The sequence below is a fragment of the Schistocerca americana genome, chromosome X (assembly GCF_021461395.2).
Source record: "Schistocerca americana isolate TAMUIC-IGC-003095 chromosome X, iqSchAmer2.1, whole genome shotgun sequence".
Classification (NCBI taxonomy): domain Eukaryota; kingdom Metazoa; phylum Arthropoda; class Insecta; order Orthoptera; family Acrididae; genus Schistocerca; species Schistocerca americana.
The window spans coordinates 121,373,855-121,397,271 of NC_060130.1; the positions used below are offsets into that span (position 1 = coordinate 121,373,855).

The following is a 23,417-nucleotide window of genomic DNA, read 5'->3' on the forward strand; positions in this document are numbered from 1 at the left end:
TGAGCCACAAGCTGTCAGCACCCATCCCAACACAGCAATGTATTACAGACTCTCATTGACATGGTTAAGGCTATCTCAAATCCAGAGAGCTTGTCAGCAGATCTTATCCATCCCTAATCTGTGTGTGTGCAGAACAGGAACTCTGGTAAGCATGTTCAAAATGCATTTGACCAAACCTTAGAAGCAGCCAGAAGAAGCAGAGTACTCCATGAGGATTGCTTTTCTACCTATAGTGACATTATGGACCCAAAACTTGGTGCCTGAGATTTTCTACCAAGCCAGCACATAAACTGGTAAGCCACAACATCCATGTGTCAGTGGCACCTGAAGATGATGGGCAGCTGTCTCATGGAAATACTGTGCTGTTTACACAATACTGTCTGATATGACACCAGTGAACCATTGACGCAACCACTATATAGCCACATGAGCTGTTGAGTGATGTGTATGGTATATTGGCTCTACAACAAATTAACATGTTTCACAATACTATAAATTCACAATAATACAAAGCCCAAAATATGCAACAAACTAATTAAAATTAAACCACCTTGACTGTTATATTTATGACAATGGAAAATTGTGAATGGAATACAAACAATAGTATGAGTTAACACAATGACACATTGCATACTGCAGAAATTGAGCAGCTGATAGGCACTTAAATGGAAAATATAATATTATGACTCACATTTAAAACTCAGGTCTTTTCTCTAATGTATGGAATGGCTAAGGGAAAGGAAATGTAAGAGATATGGAAAGAGAGGGAAACCAGTAGAAAAGAGTGTGTATATATTGCCTGTGATAAAAATAACAAGATGGTTCCTTTTTTTAAATTGGGATAAATGGAATATGAGATAGGTCAAAGGTAAACTGAGAGAGAGAAAGACGATTGAGAAAACAGTGAAGATGAGGAATGATTTATTTCCAAAGAGACACGGCTGAAAACAAACATCTGACTCACAACATTCCAGGTCAGGAAATACTGAACCACATCTCTGTGAAAGTTACAGTTACATCTCATAGTGCCACAGATTTAGTTTTGTTCCCAGTTCTATCAAACTGGCATTCTGATACCCCTCCAACCTTCAATCTTCATGCACCATCCCTTTTACTAAATTGGTTTTATCCTACACATCCACCCAGTCCTGTCCTGCCCCATCACGGGCAGAAGCCCTAGCGAAGACAACCACATCACGTAACAACTCTCCTGCAGCTACTGTTAAGCTCTGTATATGGGCATAACCATCAACCAGCAGACAGACTTAACAAATGGCCACTATCAAAGGGTTGGCAGGTATAAGTTTTACCACACAATGAAACCATACTGCTCAGCACATGGTTGATTCAATAGTTACTTCAAGAGTTGCTCTTTACATAACCTTCCCATATGTCCCCAAAATACAAACCTATGTCAGCTGGATTGTTAGTAACTGTGCTTCCAACACATTCTACAGCCACACAACTACCTAACTTTAGTCTCTGCTAATTCTTGTCCTGCCACACAACTACCTAACTTTAGTCTCTGCTAATTCTTGTCCTAAGTCCATCCCTAACCACCATTCACACAGTTTTATCAGCAACTGCCCTCTATCTTTACTCCCTACTCCTCTCCCAAGTATCTCTGAATGTGGCATTCAGCTATCCACACCACCCATAATCATATTAATGATCTTTTTCTGCTTCTATACTCCTATCCTTTTTCCATGCAGTCCCTCTAGCCCCTGTCCCTCCCATATATATAGTTGTCCACTGATCGTGACGGGGCCAAATATCTGATGCAATAAGTGTCAAAAGAAAGAACTACAAAGAACGAAACTTGTCTAGCTTGAAGGGGGAAACCAGATGGCGCTATGGTTGGCTTGCTAGATGGCGCTGCCATAGTTCAAACGGATATCAACTGCATTTTTTAAAAATAGGACCCCCATTTTTTATTACATATTCCTGTAGTATGTAAAGAAATATGAATGTTTTAGTTGGACCACTTTTTCGCTTTGTGATGGATGGAACTGTAATAGTCACAAACATATGGCTCACAGTTTTAGATGAACAATTGGTAACAGGTAGGTTTTTTAAATTAAAATACAGAATGTTGGTACATTTGAACATTTCATTTCAGTTGTTCCAATGTGATACATGTACCTTTGTGAACGTATCATTTCTGAGAACGCATGCTGTTACAGCGTGATTACCTGTAAATACCACATTAGTGCAATAAATGCTCAAAATGATGTCCATCAACCTCAATGCATTTGGCAATATGTGTAACGACATTCCTCTCAACAGTGTGTAGTTCGCCTTCCGTCATGTTCACACATGCATTGACAATGTACTGACGCATGTTGTCAGGCGTTGTTGGTGGATCACGATAGCAAACATCCTTCAACTTTCCCCACAGAAAGAAATCCGGGGCTGTCAGATCTGGTGAACATGCGGGCCATGGTGTGGTGCTTCGATGACCAATCCACCTGTCATGAAATATGCTATTCAAATCCGCTTCAACTGCATGCAAGCTATGTGCTGGACGTCCATCATGTTGGAAGTACATCACCACTCTGCCATGCTGTGAAACATCTTGTAGTAACATCGATAGAACATTACGTAGGAAATCGGCATACATTGCACCATTTAGATTGCCATCAATAAAAAGGGGGCCAATTATACTTCCTCCCATAATACTGCACTATACATTAACCCACCAAGGTCACTGATGTTCCACTTGTCACAGCCATCGTGGATTTTCCATTGCCCAATAGTACATATTATGCTAGTTTACGTCACCACTGTCGGTGAATGATGCTTCATCACTAAATAGAATGCGTGCAAAAAATCTGTCATCGTCCCGTAATTCCTCTTGTGCCCAGAGTCAGAACTGTACACAATGTTCAAAGTCATTGCCATGCAATTACTGGTTCATAGAAATATGGTATGGGTGCAATCAATGTTGATGTAGCATTCTCAACACCGATGTTTTTGAGATTCCCAATTCTAGCGCAATTTGTCTGCTACTGATGTGCGGATTAGCTGCGACAGCAGCTAAAACACCTACTTGGGCATCATCATTTGTTGCAGGTCATGGTTGACATTTCACATGTGGCTTTACACTTCCTGTTTCCTTAAATAACGTAACTATCCAGCGAACAGTCCAGACACTTGGATGATGTCGTCCAGGATACCGAGCAGCATACATAGCACATGCCTGTTCGGCATTTTGGTCACAATAGCCACACATTAACACGATATCGACCTTTTCCGCAATTGGTAAGCGGTCCATTTCAACACGGGTAATGTATCGTGAAGAAAATACCATCTGCACTGGTGGAATGTTACGTGATACAATGTACTTATAGGTTTGTGACTATTACAGTGCCATCTATCACGAAGTGTAAAAAGTGGTCCAACTAAAACAGTCATATTTCTTTATGTACTACATGAATGTGTAATAGAAAATGGTGTTCCTATTTTAAAAAACGCAGTTGATATCCATTTGACCTATAGCAGTGCCATCTAGCAGGACAATTGTAGCGCCATCTGATTTCTCCCTTCAAGCCAGACGAGTTTTGGTCTTTGTAGTTTTTTCATTTGATGCTTATTTAATTAAATATTTGGTCCAGTCACTATCAATGGACCACCCTGTATATTTGGACCCATATACTTGAGGCAGCCTGACAGGCTTCAGTGGGTCAATCACAGATCACCTAGGTGATGTTCATCCATTGCCACTACCTTCTTCATTTGTTGTTTGCTGGTCTTGGTATTATAAATGAACTGTGTATGTCAAGTGAAGTAAAGTGTTCAAACATGATATGTTGCACTTAATTACAGTGGGTAATTATTTCTTACTCTTTCTTCAAAGAGTTTATACTGAACTACTATTGATATAAATCTGTCCAGGTGGCAGCAGCATCATCAGGTGATGAATGCCTGCTAGTCAGACATGCATGATGCATGCTGTCTGTATGTAGAATGGGGAAGGCATGCAATCCATCTGTGTTTCATCAAGGGCATATTGTGATGGCCCGGAGGTTCAGCACAAGCATTTGGGAAACTGCATGACTTGTTGGGTGTTTGGGGAGTGCTGTAGTGAGTGTCTTCAACACATGATGAGACCAAGGTGAAACCGCATCCAGACATCATGGGGTTGAGTGACCACTCCTCATTACATATGTAGGACATCATAGGCTGGGCAGACTTATAAAACAGGACAGGTCACAAACTGTGGTGCAGCTAACATTAGACTTTAATGCTGGGCAGAATACAAGTGTGTCTGAACACACAGTGCACTGAACACTCCTAACAAAGGGCATCCATAGCTGACAATCCATCAATGTGCCAACATTAATACTATGACTTCGGCAACTACAACTGAAATGGGCACGTGATCATTGACAGTAGACACTGGAGCAGTGGCAGAGCACTGCATGGTCTGATGGATGCCGATACCTTCTTCATCAGGCCAGTGGGAGGGCACATATCTGTCATCTTCCAGGGGACCAGTTCCTGGAAAGCTATACTGTGTGACAGAGCTGGAGGACATTCACATGGGCATCCATGGATCCAGTGGAGCTTGTGTAAGGCACCATGATGGCCAAGGAGTATGTTCACTGGTTGCAGACCACATACACCCCTTCATGACAATCATGTTTCCCAATGGCAGTGACATTTTTCAAAAAGATAATACATCATGTCACAAGGCCAGGAGTTTGATGGAGTGGTTTGAGGACACAGTGGTGAGCTCCAATTGATATGCCAGCTCCCAAACTCACCAGATCTGAACTTGATCGAACCTATCTGGGATGTGATTCAATGTGGCACCAGAACTCATCACCACCCCCCCCCCCCCCTCCCCAGAATTTACTGGTATAAGGTGACTTGTGTGTGCAGGTGTGGTGCCAACTCCCTCCAGTGACCTACCAAGGCCTCATTGCTCCTATGCCATGATGCGTTGCCACCCCTTATCCTTGCCAAAGGTGAACACACTGGTTATTATGTAGGTAGTCGTAATGTTCTGAAAGATCAGTGTACAAAGGTTGTTCAATAAGCAATGCAATGCATTTTTTTTTCTTTTCTGAGAGCAGGTTGTTTGAATTCAGGAATCCAATATATCATATCATTCCTCACTCTTTTGGTTACAAAATTCTATTTTTCACCATGATCGTCATTCAATGCCACCTTAGTGGTTGGACCTGTCCGCCCGACTGCTACCAGTCTACTAGTCAATATTGGAGCCAATGTCTTGGTGCGTCAGTAGCCTCCCCATCATCCGTGTACTGCTTCTCATGGAGTGCATCCTTCATTTGGCAAAACAGATGGAAATTGGAAGGTGTGAAATCCAGGCTGTAGGGTGGATGAGGAAGAACATTCCAATGAAGTTCTGTGAACTCCACTCAGGTGTGCAGACTTGTCTGTGGCTATGTGTTGTCGTGGAAAAGGAGGAGTTCATTTGTATTTTTGTGGTGACAGTCATGCTGGAGTTGTTTCTTCAGTTTCTTGAGGGTGGCACAATACACTTCTGAGTTGAACATTGCACCAAAAGGAAGGACATCAAACAGAATAACCCCTACAGAGTCCCAGAAAGCTGTTGCCATGACTATACTGGCTGAGGGTGTGGCTTTGAATGTTTTCTTCAGAGGAGAGGTGACGTTGTGCCACTCCATGGATTGCCTTTTTGTTTCTGGTTCAAAGTTATGAACCCACATTTCATCACCTGTGACGATGTTCGACAAAAAATTGTCAGCCTCGTAACATGCAAGCAGTTCTGTTCCTTTGTTGCTCTTTATGGTCTTATGTTAGGCAGTGAGAAACCCAGCAGGCACACACCTTTGAATACTCCAACTGGTGGGCAAGTGTGTCAGCACTACCAACAGGTATGTCTAGTTGGGCAGCAGGGTATTTGATTGTGATCCTTTAGTCACTCCAAATGAGACGGTGCACCCATTTCAACACAGCAGGAGTCACAGCAGTGTGCAGCAGGCATGTGAGATATCAGAAAGGATTGTGCACTCTTGTTACAATGATGACAGATATCTTGCTGAATAGCTCACCATGCTTTTGTGAACTGCCATGTCTCCATAGACATTCTGCAATCATCTATTGGTATCTGTGATGGTCTGGTTTTTTGCCAAAAGAAACTCAATGACAGCTCTGTGCTTTGAACATACCTCTGATACAGATGCCTATGAATAGCATTACCACCTATTGGAACTTCATGAAATGGTAAAGACTGAAGGGGGAATATTCCATCACATCCCACAACAAATTCTGCAGTTTTTTCAACTGAAAATGGCTGAGAAAAAAAGTGTTGCATTTCTTACTGAACTCCCCTTGTATATCTTTATATATCAACATATCCTTTGATCATAAAACTAGCACGCTCTCATTTGTCGATTATTGTATCTGATTTTCATACAGCAGAGACACTAGTACAAGCAAGTGTATCACTCACTACCCTGCTTCACCGTTGGCACAACTATTATGGAGTGATTCATTTTTGCTCATGAAACTTCATATAGACTAGGATGAAACTAGTCCAAAACACACAATAACATACTGATTTGGCTGCCATAAATAAATTAGGCCTGTATTTGATATAGAAATAAGTGCAGCCTGTATACATATACTACTATCAGAAAGCAGAGAGTGTGCTAATTAGATTGCTGCAGATAACATGTATATTAGTCAGTGAAAAAGAAGCTGATAATTTTTTTACTGTTTGAATTAGTTAATGAACACCTGAGATGTATTAAAAATTATTTATTTCTGTAAATTTTTTCATGTGTCTTAATGATATTTTCACAACATAGAAATACTGTACTCAATAGAATATGAGGTGCTCAGTGACATTCCTTCAAATCACCATTTGTTCAGTCAGAATTGGAGTCCATATAGTCTAATAAAGCATACTGTACAAACCTAAAAAATAGTAAACACTATTCTGCCTCTGTACACTGATTCAGTATAACTCATGTACATATCTACATCTACATCTATATTGTGCAAACCAGCATGAGGTGCATGGCAGAGGGTGTGTCCTATTGTACCAGTCATCAGAGTTTCTTCCCATTCCATTCACATATGGAGCATGGGAAGAATGATTGTTTGAATGTCTCTGTGCATACAGTAATTATTCAAATCTTATCTTTACAATCCCTTCATGAGTGATACGAAGGGCATTATAGTATATTCCTAGAGCCATCATTTAAAGCTGATTCTTGTAACTTTGTTAATAGACTTTTTCAGGATAGTTTACATCTATCTTGAAGAGCCTTCCACTTTAGTTCCTTCAGTATCTCTGACACTCTCCCACAGATCAAAAATAACCTGTGACCATTCGTACTGCACTTCTCTACATACATTCAATATCCCCTGTTGGTCCTATCTGGTATGGGTTCCACACACTTCAGCAATATTCTATAACCAGTGAGTGATTTGTAAACAATCTCCTTTGCAAAATGATTGCACTTCCCCAGTATTCTACCCATAAACTGAAGTCTACCACTTGCTTTACCCACAACTGAGTCTATGTGATCATTCCATTTCATATACCTACAAAGTGTTACACCCAGGTAACTGTATGAGCTGACCAATTACAAAAGTGACTCACTGATGTTGTAGTCATAGGATATCAATACTTTGTGCCAGAAAAGCATGTTACCAAGAGACGGTGTCTATATTTTACCATGTACTGTAATGCTATAATCAAAACATGGGCATCATGTCACATAAGATACTGAATACATTTCTCATAGTGGTTTCCATCTGTTAATAATACAAACCAGTAACTACCACTTAAGAATTATGGCTCTCAGAATACCACAGAACCATGTGACACTTTCCAAGAAGGCACAGAGAGATCTCTCACAAACCATCTCCCCACAGATAGATTGGGTTCCAGATGATGTACATGAATAGCGTCAGTATAAGCCCAGAACTATGGTGCCAAGGAGAAACTGGAAAAATGAAATAATGCAGTGTTAATAAGTACAGGGTTTGTCTGATGCTATATGACTGTTGGTGGAAAATTTGAAGATATTATGGTATAGTACTAGTGCACTACTAAAATGAATTGGCTCTGGTGTGAGGCAGACTGATCATGTTTGTAACAGACATTTTCTATGCCTGTTACTGTACTTTGACTGTAATATCAAGGACTCACTGCTTTCCAGATTATTAACTACTTTAGTCATTGTCTATATTGGAAAAGGCATGCTCACATTTCATAAGGTTCAGGATCTGTACTATGTAAATAACAGTGTATTAAAGGAGACCACTCACCAAAAAGCAGAACTGCTTAGTTGTTGATAGGCAAACACACAAAAAAGAAAACTTGGTAGCTTTTGGGTTCATCATTTGACAAGTTAGAGTAAAATACAGAAGAATGTCTGTCTCTGTGTGTGTGTGTGTGTGTGTGTGTGTGTGTGTGTGTGTGTGTGTGTGTGTGTGTGTGTGTGTGTCTCTGTCTGTCTGTGTATTCTACTCTAGCTCATCAAAGGATAACTCTGGAAGCTAGCAGGTTTTCTTTCTTTTGTGTGTGCCTGTTGACAACTCAAGACTTCTGATTTTTGCTGAGTGATCCCTTGTAAGCCAACGGTATTTACATTCTACAGGAACTTTCCTACAACATTTATAGGGTCTATACTATTAGAGGTACAAATAAAAGGGGTAAGTAGAGGACAAGGAAGCAAGTAAATAATTCTGATGCACGTATGTCGAAACCAATACTTCTCCAATACAGTGGATTATGACTGAGTACATGCATACCTTAGAACAGAGTCCTCAAGAACCCAAACTGAAAATATATGCTTAATGACTAACAGATTAAAAACCACCATTCATGTGAAGGCAGGCTTCAGCATGTCTCCTCACTAATATCCATATATGTTAAAAAATACCAGGCATGTTCTGAGAGCATAAATAATGATGCACAATGTATTACCAGAGTTCATTGACACAGGGCTGAAATACACCAAATCTTTCAACATCCTGACCTACAACAGTCCAGTGGGTTCAAGTTGAGGGACCTGGGAGGCCACAGTACTGGCAAATCACAACTGATACACTTGTCAAAATAATATTTAACACCACTTAGGTATCTGGAATGAGGGAAGTTTTTCACTTTGTAATTTACGCCTCACTCACTGTGTTTTGAAGTAAAGGCAGAATTTATATATTAACAGTGTTGTAACATTGGCATGACTGCATTTGTTTGTTGGCCCACATTGTATCAGGGAAACCATTGGTTTCCAGACCAATGTTTATTGGGATTATTTGCTTATTTAATTGTCCTCTATTTGGCTTTTTCATTTCTGCCTTTAATAGTCAGTCACCCAGAATATTAAAGAACTACCCTGGCATCTGTGGGCCAGGTGCACATGCCTAGTTGTCGGTACAGCAAAACTTGTTATGAGAACACTCCATAAGTGACTTTTACTAATTTGGTCTTGTAGTTCATTAACTTAATTTTCAGCAAAAGAGCTGTTAACTAATCATCTCATAATATTTTCACCAGAAAGCTTTTCCCACCATCTCTATTTCATACAAAAATTAGCAGTCTACTTGTAGGTGTTTTTCAGTTTCTGTTGTTGTTAATGTTAAGGTTTTTAGTCAATGTCAGTGTCATTCTGGTAAACATTGGTCAACTCTTGAACATTATATGTGATGGTGAAACGTAGGACTCTCAACTGCTGTGTTCACAGATCTTTACTGTGACAATGACTAAATAAACAAACAAATACAATATGTGCAGGAACAAACAAATGTATTCTAATAATTTTGAACACAATTTGTATCTTCTAGAGATTATTTGTATGGTACTTTATTTCAGCTGCCAAGCTATATGCGAAGCCTTAAAGAGCAACTGAGAGATGAAATTAAATTTGCTGCTGCTGAGCGCAGGAGACTGCTGACCACTCCTGATAAGGATCGGGATACAAGGCTCCGAGAAAAATTTGAACCATTGAAAAGGTAAGATTTTAAAAAATATGCTTACAAAAATATACAATATCAACTATAAGTTAATCTGGTTAATAATTGATAATTTATGTGCAGCTATCCTTATGAATTTTCTAAGGAGTCTATGCATGATGTATGTAATTGCTCATAATGATAAAATAAGTATTGATGGAGTTTGCTGACATGAGTGGCATACATATAAATGTGCAGGCTTCCATAGGCAGTGTCAGTTTCATCAAAATCCTACTGGGTGTACTAAATCTTTCTATATACTTAAACTACTAAAATACTAGAATAGCCTACATTTCGTCAGTGTTGCAGCAGCCCTCTATGTGCATACAATAATATACAGAAAATTTTAACTTAGGATATAAGAAGAAATCATTTGAAACTAAATCAATAGATCAAGGTGAATGAGAACTGAGTTCAAATACAAAATGGTGCACATTCAGCCTTATGACTGTTGCTGTTTTGCTTGGCATGCTATCCTTGTTAAAGGGCACGTCCTGGAATGCCAATAGATGCCAACTGTGATACTGTCTTTGTCTGAGTGATCTATCAGGATTAACACTCTGGGAACACAACAAATGAGGATAATTACCTTGTCATGATAAAATGGCCTTCACGTCCTTTGATAACTATTGTTTGCCCTTGGTTTTAGTTAGTGGTTAGCTTAGCATTGTAATGATCCTGGTTAAGTCTAGTTCACAGTGAAGAATTTTCTCAAACAACCTGCAAATTCTGCTGCATCATTACTAGATTTTATGTTGAAATACTCCACATCCATTTTTAATGAAAAGCCAGCAGTTGCAATACTCATCCCATCCTTATCTTTTCATCAAGTGTAAAGAGATTCATTGACCAAAATATCAGCTACTTGGTGCACACTCCTTTGTGATCCTGCAGCACCGGAGGCATATCCTGAATATATTCAATGGTTTACTAGGTGACAAAATCATATGTCTAGCAAGTTTGGTTTCAATCTGCATGGGTGCTGAGATCTTTGACTAAAATAAATGAATCTCTTGTATCAGGACTGGTGGTTTATTTTATATTTTCTGGATGGCATTTACCAGATTTATCAGTTAACTCTCATAGAGTTAATGATGCTTAATAGCACAATTGTGTTTCCAGGGCACTTGAGAAGGTCATGGAGAGTAATGGGGCTGATTGTGCTTAAGCAAAGTGTGCATTGTTGTCAGATTTGCACCTCACCTCCTCCCCAACCCTTCCTTCTCCCTTTCCCTCCTCCTCCTTCCTCATCCTTCCTCCCACTGCCTGATTCCCTTCTATGGTGTCATGCATTTTTCCCTAGATTTGTCAACCTCCTCCACCCCTCTGACATAAGTAAAGTCAATACATAACCATCAAAATGATACAGATAAAGGTGTGTAGGGGAACGGCATTTTTATGAGTGCAGCACCACCTTGTAGAAGCTCTGTCCTCAAGGGCAGAGAGGCTTGCCTGTTCACAGGAAGCTGAGGAGTATGCCAGTGATAGCGCAGTTATTGGCAGCACTTCCCATGTCAGACAAGCCTCTGTGGATGAACCAGATGAATAGTGCCCCATAATGCCCCATCTCTTTCCTATGCCCTCCCCAGCCTTTCCCCAATTCTCCAGATACCTAACCCAAGGTGTGACTCAACCCATACTGAGGGGTGCCAACTTTGGGGTTCTCTCTATTGGGTAGTAAGAGTGTGGCACTTATTGAACTATATGAAAAAAATGTGCTCTGCATTGTTGCCAAATTAATTCAAGATGGTGGCGATGACGTCATCCAAGATGGCGGCATGTAGACTTGACAACAGTGCATGACATCATCCAAGATGGCGGATTTTGGCGGGAAAAAAGGCCAATTGTGCTAAGTCCACTAAGCTAACCTCCAGAAAAAATGGCAGGAATTTTGAATTTTGGCGGGAAAATAGACCAATTGGGCTACGTCCACTAACCTAAGCCTCCAGAAAAAATAATCGCGAAAATCAAATTCCAACAGGATAATGCATGCAAAACCTTATTTTTCTTTATTATTATTCATTATCATTTATAAACATTCATTATCATTTATTATCATTCATTATCATTCATTATCATTTATTCTCATTTATTATCATTGGCCTACCTCCACGAGAAAATTCACCCCATATTCACATTCCAAAACGATAATGGCTGCAAAACCATACTTGTCTTTATTATTATTCATTATCATTCATCATTTATTATTATTTATTATCATTGTTTATTATCATTCATTATTTATTATCATTTATTATTATTTATTATTATTGGCCTAACTCCACTAACATAGAAAATCGCGCCATGTTCAAATTCACACTCCATAATTTCTGTAAAACCCTACTTCTATTTATTATTATTATCATTTACTATTATTTATTAGCATTTATTATTATTTATTCAAGATGGTCGGTTTTTGCGGCAAGAAAGCCAATTCCCTTACTTCCATAACAAAAAATCTCTCACAAATTCAAATCCAAACACGATAATCTGTCACACCTACGAAAAAAAGGGACCAACTGGGCCATGTGCACTAACCTAAGTCGACCTCATCCTACCAAGTTTGAATTTTTCGCCCTCACTTATTGTTTCGCTCCTAAGCTATGAAAATCGCGCCAAATAGTAATAAAGTGCGCTTTTACTAACGTAAGTCACCTCCTGTGAATTCGTGGGAAAAGGACTGAAGTCTTTATTGCAAACAGTACCGTCATCACGAGGTCCACGCTCCGATTGACGTAGGTCATATCGTCGTGTGTAGAGGAGGCTTCCCCGATCACAGTTAGCCCGCGGCTGCTCCCGGGTGGCTGGCGCACGCTCCCCCGCCGGTGCCGCAGAGTCCACCTAAGTAAACATGTTTCCGCAGAGCGCGGCCGCGAGCACTTAATGCTGGACAGGATGGAACCTGTTGACCATGTGCCGGACAAAGGACACGTTCCACCCCAAATTTATTTTTCTGAATAGGTTCGAATCTGCCGATACCTACCTCACACAACCGCCCGAGATGTTTGGAAAGTTCTATCACGTGACATGCTAAAAGCTTAGTACCTCCGCAAGTGAATGTAACAAAATTCACATGACGACTTAATTAAATTGATCAATTAATTAATCTTCCTGGTGCGGAAAAGCGCCACGTCCACCTATACTTGGAATCGATTTTCGCCAGTGCCACGCCCACCTGGACTTGGAATGAAATAGTTAAAGTCCCTACCGACCACCACGTCCCCTTACTGACCCATGTTCATTGGCTAACATGTACTAATGTGTACTGCCGTTTACAAACGTGCACTAACGTGTACTAACCTACATTAACCTATGTCACATTTTGTTTATACAAATAAGCCAAGTTTGAATTCTGATGGTCAGTTCGTGTTTCGCTACGAACACAAGATAATTGTGGCAAACGAAGCCACCTGTGATGATTCATAATCATCGGCTTTGCCTCTCTCATACACCACGAGTGCGAAACCACCCATGTCACAGCCAGGACCTTTATACTTGCGTCGGACATACTCCTCTGTAAATATTCTAGCTAAACTATGACCCGAATACTGTTATTCAAGCCACACGGTCTAGGACATGGCCAGAGCACACCCCAAGTACCTAAGCCGAGAACATGCTTGCCCCACCTGTAGTTAACCGCTGAGAGACGGAGATATGCTGCAATCACATCCCTCGCGCTCTCAGAGCTATTTGCCTCAGCAATTCGATCTAACAAAACCTCCAAGTAGAAAAAATAATAACCAACTCGAACTCTTTCATATTCTATATCGTCCCACAAATACTTAACATACATTTTATTTAGGAATCGAGTATATCTATCACACGCGCCCTGATGTACCTGGTGTCATGCTGCACAGTCGGCAGACACGCAAACAGCTCCTAATTTCAGTGCACAATATCAAACTGCTTCTAAATAATGCAGTACACATAACTGTAAACACCATCAGTACTCGTAATCTGTCCAAATAACGCATAGCAAAATAACTCAACAGATGCGCGCAGTGAACCTGTCCCACACTCAGCCACACGTCTAGCAGCTCTCAATTCACTCAAAGGTCTCTGTTCGACCCCTCAAACATGACTTGATGACAGCTGCATTCACACCTAACACCTGAGAAATTTATATCACCCAGACGCCGAATATGACTATCCAAGCCAGGCAGTGCGCGTCGTCTGTCACCGTCCTAACTCTGTGAGGTCCAACTCACATGTTTAAGAAGAAGGTTCTGCTGTTAGGTAGTTCTCATGGCAGAGGTGTAGCCCAGCAGTTGCAGGAAGTGCTGGGGAGTGAGTACCAGGTCACCAGCATTGTGAAGCCTAATGCAGGTTTGGCTCAGGTGACTGTTAACATAGGGGGGTTATGTAGGGATTTTACTAAAGAGGATCAGGTAGTGATTGTGGGTGGGGCTGGTAATAGTATTGATAGGGATGGGGAGTATAACATAGATGGTGACCTGGAAAAGATAGCCACTCAGACTGGCAACACGAATGTGCATTTCGTGGAACTGTTTCAGCGTCACCATCGGCCTCATCTTAATACAGACGTCAGGTGTAATAACATGAGACTTTGGGGTGCGCTGATGACAGAAAGCATGGGTCACATTTCAGTGGTATCGGTGGAGTCTATCAGCAGGACGGGTTTCACTAGACATGGCCTGCACATCAACAGGTATGGGAAGGGGAGGTTGGCAAAGCTTATAGGTGACAGCATAGGTGGGGTTGGTGGGATCACTCATGGGAAAATTCCTGCAGTAGTGGGTGTTAGAGCTGCACCTTTTTTAGACTGAAGTCAGCTGATAGGTATTCCTGCTTAAGGGAAGTCTCTCTAACAAGGGAATCACTTTTGACAAAGTTTAGGTATCCGAGTAATGAGGGAATTAGTATATTTCATCAAAATATACAAGGTATTAGAGATAAAGTTAGTGAACTGCTTATAGATGTTGACTCTGAAATTATTGGTATATCTGAACACTTCTTAAATAAGGAGATAATTCAGAGGCTTCCTTTACCAGGATACAGGTTGGCTGGCAGCTTTTCGAGGAGCTCTTTGCGGTGTGGGGGAGTAGCCATCCATGTATGTGAAAAACGGCATCCCATTTGAGTCAATTGATGTTTCAAAGTACTGCACTGAAAAGGTGTTTGAATGTTGTGCAGATGTGGTTAAATTTAAAGGAACTAAACTTCTAACTGTTGTTATTTATAGATCCCCAGCCTCCGATTTCACAACATTTTTGCTAAAGTTAGAGGAGGTTCTTGGTTCACTTTATAGGAAATACAAAAAGTTAGTTATATGTGGTGACTTCAATATTAATTGTATAAGTGATTGTGCAAGGAAGAGGATGCTGGTAGACCTCTTTAATTCATATAATCTTATGCAAACCGTGTTCTTTCCAACGAGAGTGCAAGGGAACGGTAGAACAACCATAGACAACATTTTTGTTCATTCCTCATTACTAGAAGGGCACGGCATTCTGTTAGCAAAAAGGTGAATGGCCTTTCAGATCATGATGCACAAATTTTAACTTTAAAAGATTTTTGTGCTGCAACACGTGTTAAATAGTCATCAGCTCTTCAGGAAAGCTGATCCAGTTGCTGTAGAGACCTTTGTAAACCTTATAAAGGAACAAGAGTGGCAAGATGTTTATAGCGCTGATACAGTAGACGATAAATATAATGCTTTTCTCAAGACTTTTCTCATGCTCTTTGAAAGTTGCTTTCCGTTAGAACGTTTAAAACAGGGTACTAGCACAAACAGGCAGCCTGGGTGGCTGACTAGAGGGATAAGAATATCTTGTAGAACAAAGTGGCAATTATATCAAAACGTTAGAAACAGTCTAAATCTAAATGCAACAGCCCATTACAAACAGTGTTGTAAGATGCTTAAAAATGTTATTAGGAAGGCAAAAAGTATGTGGTATGCAGATAGAATAGCTAAGTCTCAGGATAAAATTAAAACCATATGGTCAGTCATAAAGGAAGTTGCTGGTCTGCGTCTGCAGAGACAGGTCGAGGATATAGAATCAGTGTGTAGTGGGAATGTCCGTGTTACTGATAAGTCACATATATGTACAGTATTTAATAATCACTTTCTGAATATAGCAGGTGAACTAAATAGAAACCTAGTCCCAACAGGGAATCATATAGCGCTCTTAGAAAAAAGTGTTCCGAGACTGTTACCTGAAATGCTCCTCCATGATACTGACAAGAGGGAGATTGAGTTAATAATTAAATCACTAAAGACAAAGAACTCTCATGGATATGACGGGGTATCTAGCAGAATACTGAAGTATTGTTCTATGTATGTTAGCCCAGTTCTCAGCCATATCTGTAACTTTTCCTTTAGGAGTGGTCGGTTTCCTGACCGATTAAAGTGCTCGGTAGTGAAGCCACTTTATAAAAAGGGAGACATTGATAATGTTGACAATTTTAGATCTATTTCTATGCCATCGGTGTTTGCTAAAGTTATCGAGAAGGTTGTATATACAAGGTTACTGGAGCATTTAAATTCACATAATTTGCTGCCAAATGTTCAGTTTGGTTTTAGAAATGGTTTAACAACTGAAAATGCTATATTCTCTTTTCTCTGTGAGGTTTTGGACGGATTAAATAAAAGGTTGCGAACGCTAGGTGTTTTCTTTGATTTAACGAAGGCTTTTGACTGTGTTGACCACAAAATATTACTGCAGAAGTTGGACCATTATGGAGTAAGGGGAGTAGCTTACAATTGGTTCGCCTCTTACTTTAAGAACAGAAAGCAGAGGGTAATTCTCCGCAATATTGAGAGTGGTAGTGATGTTCAGTCCCAATGGGGCACTGTTAAGTGGGGCGTTCCCCAAGGGTCGGTGCTGGGGCCACTGCTGTTTCTTATTTATATAAATGATATGCCTTCTAGTATTACAGATGATTCAAAAATATTTCTGTTTGCTGATGACACCAGCTTCATAGTGAAGGAACTTGTGTGTAATATTGAAACAGTAACAAATAATGTAATTCTTCTGATTCAAAAAGGGTATTTTTGGCTCAAAAACGGGCTGTTCGAGCTATATGTGGTGTAAGTTCGAGAATCTCTTGTCGACCCCTGTTCAAAAATCTGGGAATTCTGACATTGCCCTCACAGTATATATTTTCTTTAATGTCGTTTGTTGTTAGCAATATTAGCCTAGTTCGTGGCTTGTGGGAAAAAATTTGATGCTAAATCACAGTAAGACTCTGTTTTTACAGTTTCTAATTCACAATTCAACAAGAACCGATATTTTGATCAGACAGAATAGGCATATTATAAGCGAGACGGAACTGTTCAAGTTCCTAGGCGTTCGGATAGATAGTAAGCTATTGTGGAAAGCCCATGTCCAGGATCTTGTTCAGAAGCTAAATGCTGCTTTATTTACCATTAGAACAGTATCTGAAATAAGTGACACTTCAACACGAAAAGTAGTATACTTCGCATATTTTCATACGCTTATGTCGTATGGTATTATTTTTTGGGGTAATTCTTCTGATTCAAAAAGGGTATTTTTGGCTAAAAAACGGGCTGTTCGAGCTATATGTGGTGTAAGTTCGAGAACCTCTTGTAGACCCCTAATCAAAAATCTGGGAATTCTGACATTGCCCTCACAGTATATATTTTCTTTAATGTCGTTTGTTGTTAGCAATATTAGCCTATTCCCAAGAGTTAGCAGCTTTCACTCAGTTAATACTAGGCAGAAATCAAATCTGCATGTAGAATGCACTTCCTTGACTCTTGTGCAGAAAGGAGTGCAGTATTCTGCTGCATCCATTTTCAATAAGCTACCACAAGAACTCAAAAATCTTAGCAGTAGCCCAAACACTTTTAAGTCTAAACTGAAGAGTTTCCTCATGGCTCACTCCTTCTATTCTGTCGAGGAGCTCCTGGAAGAGCTAAAAAATTAAGCAAATTCCAATGTTACATTGTTGATTTTCTTCATTTAAACTTATGGCTTCTCACCTGAATATGTTTTTTTATATTTCATTTTATCCGTTTCTAATATCGTGTTATAATTTCATGTATTGACTCGTTCCATGACCATGGAGACTTCTCCTTAATTTGGTCCCACGGAACAATAAATAAATAAATAAATAAGGCCGCATTCCATTGCTTGCCGGCCTATTTGCGACACATCTCCACCTTCACGTCTATTAGAATTGCCGTGAGCGAGTTCACACACACACACCGTCCGCACACATCCCAGTGCTGCCCTCCCCTCACAATCTAAAACGATCATCATACTATGTAAAAAAAAAAAAAAAAAGCCCAATCAGCCTCTCCTAAGTTGTATAGTGCCCCCCAGAAATAGTTAACGCTCGCCTTCGTGTTTTCTCAGCTTATTTGTAAATTCAAATTCTTACCCTAACAGAACTTGTTCACGAAAATAATACTGAATGCGCTCCTAACCTCCTACCCTTTCAGCTCTCAACATACGCAAATGTTCTCAACCCTCCTATATCCCAGAACAACCGATTAATCATTCTTATTCCTTCTTATCGAATTTACAGGCCTAATTTCCTAAGGACCTGTTATCGAAGTACCATCCTGCTTTTCTTTCTGAGGCTTTCTGTGCTTACTTTTACAGAGATCGCTAAATTACCTCCACAGCCCCCTCAGTTTACACACACACACACACACACACACACACACACACACACACACACGGTCATCCTCTCTACTCATCCCACAACATAAGCGATAGTAACTTTACAATCCATTATATACAAACCCTACACATTGTAAGCCACAGTAACGTTACAATACCGACTATATGCCCCAATGCTCTCCATTCCTAAGGAAGTGCTGTGAACCTGCTCTTTCTTTCTACACACGTGACACTCAGCGGTAATCAGCCGATCTACATCAACGGACAGAAGTCCCTCACAAAATTGTTCCACAATTTCGGCGATCGCTTCCCCTGAACACAAATGCGTTACTTTCTCTTCTTCCTTGCCTTCTCGCTTTCTCCAGACTCATAGACTACAAGAACACACCAAACATTTTCGAAGTACAGCATCCTGTAGCCTGCCTTGGTGGCCGAGCGGTTCTAGGCGCTACAGTCTGGAACCGCGCGACAACTACGGTTCGAATCTTGCCTCGGGCATGGATGTGTGTGATGTCCTTAGGTTAGTTGGGTTTAAGTAGTTCTAAGTTCTAGGGGACTGATGACCTCAAATGTTAAGTCCCATAGTGCTCAGAGCCATTTGAACCATTGGAAGCATCCTGTAAACCACTGAGTAACTAGAAACAAACAGACCAAAAAATGATATTCGCACTCTCGAATATCGAAGTCGTTGATGTCATTATACTTACTGTTAAATGTTACGATCACGGTATCAACTGATTGGCATTCGACAATGAGCTAAGTATCGGAAATACACTCTCTTGACCCCTGTTACTCTGGAAAAATCTCTACCGTCCTTACGACTTCCTCTCTACTCATCACATAACATAAACAATATTAACTTTACAATGCAATATATACAAACGCTGCACAATGTAAACCACATTAACTTTACAATACAGTATATACACGTTTGACACAAAACAGTGTACTTATCCAGTATATCTCTACAGCATGCGACAAAAAAATTTCCATTTTCTTACAGCGTCTAAATACCCCAATGCTCCCCAATCCTAGGAAAGCACCGTCAACCTGCTCTTTCTCTCTACAGACCCGACACTCAGAGCTAAACTTCCCTGTTACATCAGCAGACCTAAGTCACCCTCGGAACTCTTTTTACAAATTCAGTATCGTCCTCCCCTCAGCGTGTATCCAACACACCACAATCGATCTTCACTCAACTAAATAAAGGAAGCAAATTTGCAGAAGTAGTCAACCGAACAATCTACACCCCATCGAATAACACTCCAACCCAAATCAATCACCATCTCAAATTCTGACTTGATCACCAAAGCCGCCCAGCACATAGTATTACTTGGCTATTCAGTCGTCTAGAGGACATCAAAGTTAACTCTTACAGATCGATACACTCCAATAGGTCTCTGCATTCGGGCAGCTGCTCCAGTTATTTATTATTATTTATTATCATTTATGATCATTTATTATTATTTATTATAATTTATTATTATTGATATGATGCGCGTGTGTTCGCCACAAGGTCCGGAGTCCAACTGGGTTAGTACACATCGCCACCAGCAGAGGGCCTCATTCAAAATGTCCAATTTTGATAGGGAGTTTGAATTTTGGCGGAAGATCATACATTTCGTCTACCTAACAAAAATGGCTCCAAGTTCAACTGTGTTTAGCTCCTATCACAACCACCAGAACGCTCTGTCATCACGTCAGTTTATTACTCAATTACCATTATTCAAGATGGCTGCACCCAGTGCGAAACGTGTCACCTTTCCCGAACCTTCACGCTACAGTAAAATTCCCCCCTGTCGCATCTTGGGTGTAAAATCGAGACTTCACTGTCATAACTAAGTTAGCGATGGGTGCTTGTGAGGCGCTGCAATCCCTGTGTACACATTTGCCTGACAGATGTGCTGTTTACAGAGTTAGAGATGGAATGACTTGTAATTTTTACATGTCGGACGCTGCTGCTATGCATTTATCTGGTTTCTTGTAGGAGGTATCCTCCCGCTACTAACAATCATTTTATATAGGCTTGATGCACGCATCTTATAATTTCTGAACCACGATCAGATGTGAACAGTGGACGTTATACATCTCTGGATAGTTATATCTTGCATGTATCACGCATAGCCAGTGTTTTAAGGAAGTAGTTTTCTCGTTTTACCGATCGAAACTGTAGTTTATCGTAGAGAAACCTGGAAGAAGGATGTACGTCATGCGCTTGGAGTATATTTCTTACATTGGAATATTAACAGCACTACATTCCATATGAGTGATAGATCGGAAGTGCAGGCCATCTAACATTATAGCCCATTTTAAGTGCAGAACGTTGTAGCCTTAGGAGTGTGTGTGTTTATGTTCTCTCTTACTAATACCCTAAGACAGCGAGAATGCTCTGTGACTGACATCGGCATAAATTATGCACTAAGCTTGGGGTGTTGGAAATATGTGGAGTGCTGTCTGGTACACTTTGATAATTTTTGTGTTCGACAACTGACACTGAATGTACGTACTGCACAGTCATCCATCCGCGTTTCAAATGATACGCACAAAGTGGAGAAGGGGTGGTTTAGCTATAATACTGAAATTGGGGAAACATGCTGTCACATCATTGGCCGGTGTTGAAGTTACTGTAAAATTGCTAAAATTGTACGTGCTATCAACTGTGATGCTTATTATTACAGCAAATCGGCGGTGTCTTTTCCGCCCCATCCATGCACTGGTGCGCTGTTGGTTACCACGTAATGATTAATTGACATCGCTTGTTTGGGTAGGTGAGAGAGTTTTGTGGATGGGTGACACCTTCTGGGGGATGCTAGCAGTGAAACAGCGATCACGCACATGAGTGCAATATGAGGAACGGAGTGCCATCATCTGTAACAGATGAGTTTAAATGTAGAGGTTGTCAGTCACTTTCGGACATCAGTTTGGAAACTCTCCACAACACAGCCAAACTGTTCTAGTTTCCTTATTTTGTAACTCTCTTTTATTTAAAATCATCCACCGTGTGTGTCATGTGATTGTGGCTGCAGTAACAAAATGATTTACACTATGTAATGATGGTTTTCTGTGAGAGGCTGTGGATAAGAGCGTCTTTTGGAACCCGGCACAGGCCTTGAATTCATGGCAGAAAAAAGAAATGTTTTGCATTGTACAAAAGCGTATTAGGAAACAGTGTTCCAAACAACTAAAGAAGACCGGCGACTTGGTATAGTCTGTGGGATACGATCATTCGCCTTGAGTATAGGTGATCAAACTTTAAAGTGGCCTCTGCAGTGCCTGTATATTTAATAGGATCGTGACACAGGGGCGGTAGTAGCAGCAGCAGTTTGAGGTGTGAATTCGGTGAGGGACTGGGTATACCGTTAGGAATGCTTGGAGGGCTGAAGGCTGCGCTTTTCTGGGAAGCACTGCGAAATCTCTCTCTCTGCGCTGGAGCCCCACTGCAGCTTTGCTTCATCGCGTGAGCAATGGTGCCTAGGTGAGTTCTATATCGGATGAAGTTAGTGGAGATTCTATAGCTCTTAATTTTTCTATTTTTGTGGCTAGAGAATGATGATGATAGCATGTTGGGCTGATAGATTCGAATGGATTCGGATCTGTAGTACTTGTATGTAGTTTGGGGACGCACCACAATGTGCGCATTTCCACCGAATGGTCAAAACATGCTCCTGTCGCACTAACTCAGGTCGGTCTGTTTCTACATGGGTTGCAGAAGGTGGTGGATATGATTTTCTCCGACTTCTGCTGAGTTCCAACTTAAAATGGAATGATCGCATGGGCAAAGCTGTAGAAATGGGAGCAGTAGAAACATGCATAGGGACTGACTAAAACCAGGTTGTAATTTTACTTTTGCAGACAGTTCGAGGAATGTGACTCGTTGCAAGATATGAGAGTGCCAGAAATATGATTCACTTTTGGCTGTGATCCAGCGCAGGTATGTGGTTGAATGGAAGGACTTGATTCCAAATCGCAGATAGCATTTCTAGCGGACAGCGTAACACTAGAGATCTGAAAAGCTAGTGTACATTTCTTACGACCTTAATAAGTATACGATTTACTACTGTTTCTGACCCTTCTCAATCAGTTATCGCCTATAACTCAGTGGATATTTAGCAGAACCTCTGACATGCTATCGAGACAGATCACGTTACACATACTGGATAAATATCTAGCGGCGTGAGGTCATCGCAAATATTTACTTCATATCACGTTCCTTAGCCGAATAACTTCAAAAATTCAGCGATTGTATCACGAGGTTGCGTCGTGGGCCACGTGTAAGCGGACTGCTGGTCTGATAATATACACTTCAGCGATCACCGTCTCGGTATTTGTCCAGATAGAAAAACCACCTCATTCAGAGGTAATGTCGTACCTCGATTTATAAAGCCAGTATAGCTTTTAACATGGATGCTTGTGTGCTCCTGTAGAGCAATGATCGCTTGTGACAGCAACATGCAGTAGTTGCTGGGATCATGTTTTTTTAACGTCCGGCCGATTACGTCTCTCTTTCCAGGACATGCAAGAAAAACTTATGAGATATGTCCACCCGTGGTTCACAATGAGAATCAGGAATATAAGGTACGTGTTTGTGTTCCGACATGTGCAAAGGAAATGACTATGACCAGCCGCAAGGAATGTATGGATTTGACGTGGAGAACTGTGATACCATGGGAAGAGTATGTCAAGTCATAAGAATGGTAGTGATATTTCTATTTCCAGAGCCACAGCTGTCAAGAGTGTATTTCCGATACTTGGTCATTGTCGACTGTCATTCAACTGAGACCGCTATCGTAACATTTAGTTGTAAGTACAGGGATAAAATATACATGTGACCAATTTCTTAGG

At 40.6% G+C, this 23,417-nt stretch overlaps 1 protein-coding gene across 1 annotated transcript in view; it reads left to right on the forward strand.

The window, feature by feature from the left end:
• Positions 1-23,417, forward strand: part of LOC124556778 — a 438,094-nt gene that overhangs the window by 79,651 nt on the left and 335,026 nt on the right. Inside the window, exon 8 of the mRNA XM_047130786.1 lies at positions 9,824-9,963. Coding sequence (XP_046986742.1) covers positions 9,824-9,963 — 140 coding nt within the window. The remainder of the gene's footprint in view (positions 1-9,823; positions 9,964-23,417) is intronic.